The sequence below is a fragment of the Pseudorca crassidens genome, chromosome 2 (genome assembly GCF_039906515.1).
Source record: "Pseudorca crassidens isolate mPseCra1 chromosome 2, mPseCra1.hap1, whole genome shotgun sequence".
Lineage (NCBI taxonomy): Eukaryota > Metazoa > Chordata > Mammalia > Artiodactyla > Delphinidae > Pseudorca > Pseudorca crassidens.
In genome coordinates this window covers 44,158,162-44,164,161 of record NC_090297.1, presented here as the reverse complement: position 1 = coordinate 44,164,161, position 6,000 = coordinate 44,158,162, and the positions used below count along the sequence as shown (strand labels likewise).

The following is a 6,000-nucleotide window of genomic DNA, read 5'->3' as shown; positions in this document are numbered from 1 at the left end:
AGCTGACCCCACCTCTGAGCTCCAGTCTTGTAAATGCAGTTGCCTCCTTGGTATCTCCACCTGGAAATCTTTTCAGGCATCTCAAAGTTAACAAGTTCAAAAGTGGAGCTTATTATTTCAACCACTCTCCCTAAATCCTGCTGTCCCCTCCTCATTCCAGTCATGACCCACCATTCACCTGGCCAGTCACTGGAAGCCATTCTTGCCCCTATATCCAGTCACCAAGTTCTGTCAGCTCTACCTCTGCCTAATTTCCACATCTAAGTCCACCACTGACACCCTAGTCCAGGACACCATCTTCTAGCACCTTCCTTCCTCCATCCCTGTACTCCCAGTACGTTCTCCACACAGAAGCTACAGTGACAGTTTAAATTATTTCATTCCCCTGCCTACAGCCCTTCTGTGATGGTCTTCAGTTCCTTCAGAAACAATCCAACTCCATTTTCTTCTTCTGATACGTGGTAAGATTGTGAAGTTAGGTGAGGCATGTGACTTTCTTTGGACAATGAAATGGGAGCAGTGCTCCAGACAGAAGTGCTCCATTAGCCTGGGTTCTTGACTTAGGATATGAAGGTGAAGTGGATATGCAGCATGAGTGAGAAAGAAACACATGTAAAGCTACACCTTCAACAGCTCCCAAATGCACTAAGAATGAAATACAAATGCCTTACTGTAACGAACAGATTCCAAGATAACTGGCTCCTGTGTATCTATCCAGCCTCATCTTGGGCCTGTCCTTCTGGGTCCTTATATTCCACTCACACTGGCCCTCTTGCAATTTCTAGAACAAGCCAGGTGTCTTTTCCCCTTTCCTGCATGGTTCTATGCATGGTTCATTCCTCAACCTATAGATCTCAGCTTATATATTACCTCCTCAGAGATGTCTCCCTTAACCACTGTATCATAGTGAGTCAAAGCCACTATGACTCTCCATGACAGCACTCTGGCCATCTCCTGCACGGCACATCAGTCTGTAATAATTATTCATCTCTCTGATTTGACTGAGGAGCTCACTGCTGTCTCCAGTGCTTAGCATTACCCTCAATATGGTACCCAATATATGATAGGCACTCAAGAAGTATTTGTTCAGTGAATGAACAAATGAGAAAAGACTCAAAAAGTGGGACATAAAAAAAAAAAAACCACACTACAGACATCTTATCACATATCACAGAGGCAAAAGGTGGGGAGAGGAAGGGAACTCACATTTCCAGTAAGGGAACTAAGAATGACTACAATGTACACCTAACACTAATTTAGGTACTTTACATATGTTACCTCTCTAGATTCTCAATAATCCTAGGAGGTCAATATTAAAATCTCCACTTTCCAGATCAGGCAACTGAGGCTCAACCTGCGCAAGCAGCAAAACCAGTGACGGTATCAGTTTTAACCCAGACCTGTTAACCTCTTTCCTCCGAACCATGACGCTTCCCTAGAAATTAAACTGCTACTGTATTTTTATCATTAAGTACTTTCCTATTATACATATAAATTGTATTTATATGTGGATACATCCCTACCCCAAGAACAAGTTTTTGTTTTTCTTTTTTTCTTTGTTTTTGTCTTTTTCAGGTTCATCCTAAAGCCTAAAACAAACATCTCCTGCTATCTGGGACAAGCGAAGGCAGAAAAGTGCAGCAAATCCAAAGCACAAATAGATCAGACATTTCGTTGGAACTTTTTTCTTGAAGTCTTTTTTCTTCTCAGAGTAAAAAGCCTCTATGATTAGGAAGTCTGTGCTCTGAACTGATTTTATGGGACTTGAGATCAGCTTATACTGCCTTAATTTACCATCCTGTCCCATCCCCAAATGCTGTTCTGCTGGTCACAGAACATGCAAAGCTAAATGGCCTAGGGGGATCGTATCCACAGTCCTGATTTGACTAGTAGAGGCTCCAAACATCTAAACAAGCAAAATGAAACCACCTGGCTTTTTCCCTCTGACCACCTTTGGGTGAAGTAAACGTGTTCACAGCAGAAAGGTGGGACCTGGATAACTCCCAAACAGTTCTACTGGGCTCTGAGTAGACTCACAGGATTATCAGAACAGAAGGGACCTTAAAGACCATCTTAAATGCCCTCTTCTAACAGGTTAGCAAACAGGCTAGCAAACAGTTAGCAAACAAGCTAGCAGACAGTTACTTATTTGCCTAAGAAAAACAAGACTCCTGGCTCCTAGTCAAGTGCTCTTTCCACCACAACACAGCACCTCCCTAATCAAGAGCTAGTGATTGATTATGCCAAAGTAACCAGCAGATAGTAGTCTAGATAACACAGATCGTAAATCCCCAATGTTTCTCTTACTCTCCATCATTTAGAAAACCCTGAACAAAAAGAACATACACAATAAAAACAAAGGAGATGAGGAAGAGCTATTTTAATTTTCTATTAAACATTCTTCCAAAAACATTACTCTACCCCATATCTTACCGAGTTATTAGAAATAACATTAACATTAGAAAAACTAGGAAGGTAAAAGTAGGGAAAACACATCACATGCCAAAGTCTGGTATGAAATTTACCTTTAAAAACAAAAAGGAATAAAAAGCAATATTCCTTTAAATTGAATAAAAAAAAAACTAGGAAGGTAAATTAAATGTGGCTTGTTAAACTAAACATATGAAAAGGGAAAATTATAACAAAGGAAGGAGAGTTTTACAAATTAAATTAATACGAGATTATAATTTGAAAACTGTGCATCTCAAAGCAAACTTTATTTGTTCAATTATTTTTAACAACAGTGTTTATGATTCTAATACACTGATTTTTTTCCAGGAAGGAAACTCACTTAAAAATATTTTTGTTTTAAAAAATAGGCCTGTGTTCAGCTATATATTTTTTCTCCCAAGCTTTGATCATATTTCTTTGATTTGGGAAGAAAATACTGTTTGATGGCATGAAATGCAAAACTGTGAAGATTTTTTTAAAAAAACATCCCAGTACAGAATTTTAAAAATTATCAATGGAAAACAGATTAAGGTCATTAAGTGCACAACACTAATTACTGGCCAGCTACTGGTATCCTGTTTCTTCCCTAGTTCTCCCAAGGAAAACTGAATTAAATTGAATCTTCAGCAGAATAATCCTCAAATATACTTTATAAGCAAAATGAGAGCTTTCGTTTACATAGTTTTTGGATTTTGCTATTCCTAATTTTATTCTAAAACTCAATTTTACCCCAAACCATAATTACCATATTAACTTTGTAATGCACAGTTGTATGCGATTCAGCAAAGCAGTAGTACATCATCAGGTTCTAGTCACCCAGAGCTTAGGGAAAACAGGATTGGTCGCACCCATTTAAAAACAAATACGCTATTTGCCAATGTGTAGTTTCGATCTAAGTTCTGACAATGAAATATGTGGACATATATCTATGTATCTCATCTTGATTTTCAAAGGTAGGCAGAGAGAGTTCTTCACAGCTTAGCTTTGCCTGGCTGAAGCTGAAGGTTTTGTAACTTCATAGCCAGACCCATGTTGCCAGTGATTTTCAATTTACCTTGAAAGAAGGCCTGTGAGGAAGAAGAAAGAAAATTTATCATTTGGTGTTTTTTGTTTTGAGACCGCTGATATTTCTAGACTATCCAGCCCTGAGATGATTTATTTATCCAGGTTTCTTCAACTTTCTTCAAAATATGAAACTTGGCTTTCAGGAATAGATTTAGAACCAGAGTCTTCAAAAGGACGCATTTGTGAAAGTCATGCTTTACACAGAGCCGTCAAAAGGCACATCTTTCCCAAATGTGTTCTCTTAAAAATCGAGTCTGCCTTTACCTGCCTTCCTCACAGGTGGTACGTTTTCCAAATATTAGGCAGAGTGGATTCATACTAGACCCATTTTGTTTAAAACCATTACACATTTGTTCAGTGGGTCTGCTAGCAGGGAGAGAAAGCACATGCATAACACACTTATGAACTCTTGGGATTCAATACAATGCAGATGAAATGTCACCATTTTTCTCCCTCTTTTTGGTCTACGTGATAAAGATTTATTCCCTACAGAGGGAGGCCAGGCAGACTGCTGAGACTGAGGTGCCTGTGTTAATCTTTGGCTCAATAAGAAGAATCAAACCAATCCCAAGTGCAGAGCCACAGTTTGTTCCATTTAACAACCGCCTGGGATTAGATCACATGATGTTTGCTAAATTTATCATGTAACAAAATCCCAGGAAAACTTTAAAGAAATAGCAAAATTGGGAACATAGCATGATTTCCCTGCTACGATCTCAGTCTTTCAACTCAATTCTTAAAATAAGGAAAAGCTACAGGAAAAGTTCTGGTAGTCTTAGCTTCCTAACAAGTATATTCATGAAGCAGTGAGGGGCTCTTCTGCCTCATCCATAGGAAATCTCAGAGCTCTGCTTTCTCTACACCTTCTGGTGAGGGTGACTAATGCCTCTTTTTTTTCCTCCTCTGTCTGGACAAACTAAATATTTCTTTCTATATGGCACACAGCCTTCTGTCTGATGACTTTAAGGTCAGGTGTCTCAGAACACAATATATTTAACATATGTCCTTTAAAAATATGGACCAGTAGTACCTAGAAGAGAAACTCACCATATTTCCCTTTTCTTAATTAAAAGAGGAAATGACTTTTCACTTAATAATTATTACAGAGAAAAATGAGTCTTCACTTTTTAGAGAATCCGAACATAAGAGTCATTTAAATCTGGCCCCTAAGGTGTTCTACATTTGCTTTCTTCTGGAGAGCACATTGCTTTGTTTCAACCGTAGCCAAACACTGAAATTATAATTTCCACTGCATTTAATGGTTTCCAGTCAAATCTTCTACTGAGCATAAGGGAAGGCCATTAGCACATTAACAGAAACGTCTCCTATTTTTATCTTTAATTCCTTTGGGTGCTAACAGGTGTTCAGGAAAAGTAAGCTGACACTTCACTCCCCAAAATGGGTGGTAAACAGATAAACTGAGAGAACGAGTGCGAAGCCTGACCACACTGCCAAGGAAGTGCATGGTGTGCACCGTGGAGTAAGCAGCGGTGGGTGGGAAGGAGGACGTCGGCCAACTCCGAGATTGGTGGCCTCTGTTCTGTCCAGATTTTTGGAGAGGGCACAGTGGGTGGAAATGTCAATGTCAATAGTGTGTATTCAGTTGAAACATCACAGATGCAAGTCTCTCACTTGTCGACGCATCAGCTGAAATATGCTTAGTTGCTTAGAAAAAGCATTTTTAAAAGGAATACGAGTAGGAGTCAGATTTAGTTGTTTTATCCAATCTTTCAAATTACCAGGGTACCACAGGAACAAGACCTAAAACAAATCAGGCTGAGGCAACAACAAAAAAATAAGGTTACAGTGGAAAGCAGCATTTTAGCTTCCTTTGTGTTATCTATGGATAATGTATATCAAGTCTGTTCCACACTGTACAACTAAAGAGTATAAGAAGACCCCTGACAATCTGGGGGCCTGGAAAATCTACACAAGGCATAAAGACATTTTAGACAAATGCAAATTAATTGTGAAAACCCAAAAACGCAAGGCATCATGCTAAGTTCTGGAGACACAAAGATGAACAAGATGTGCTTTGTTCCCTTGAGGTACACACAATCTAATAGGGAAGAGATAGGCACATTATGACTAGTATAATGAGACAAGTGCCAGGCTAGCAGGCCAGTAAGTGGCCCAGAAGAGGGACTGACTATAGCTCCCCAACAATGTGGTAGGAAGTCTCTGGACATAACATAAGTTCATTTTGAAAGGCAAGGAGTTTGTCAAGGAAGGACAGCTCAGGCCAAAAAAAGAGCACGGGCAAAGATACGAAATGTGAAAGATCATGCCTTTGTTCACACCCGACCCTCCTTCTGTCTGACGGCCCCTACTCTCCATCTGTGCACTGCTAACTCCTGATCACTCCCAGGACTCAGCCAAGCATTGTTTCCTCTGTGAAGCCTTCTCGATGGCCCGGGAAGATGTGGCTTCTCCTCCCTCCACCCTCCCTGACCTCAAGTAATGCAGGGCACCTTGGATATTTGG

At 39.8% G+C, this 6,000-nt stretch overlaps 1 protein-coding gene across 3 annotated transcripts in view; it reads right to left on the bottom strand.

The window, feature by feature from the left end:
• Positions 1–2,365: 2,365 nt before the first annotated feature.
• SCP2 (sterol carrier protein 2) overlaps positions 2,366–6,000 on the bottom strand; it is a 164,345-nt gene continuing 160,710 nt past the window's right edge. For all 3 annotated transcript variants that reach the window (XM_067726165.1, XM_067726166.1, XM_067726168.1), the window contains one exon: positions 2,366–3,518. In XM_067726165.1, the coding sequence (XP_067582266.1) occupies positions 3,423–3,518 (96 nt within the window). In that variant the 3' untranslated portion in view covers positions 2,366–3,422. The remainder of the gene's footprint in view (positions 3,519–6,000) is intronic.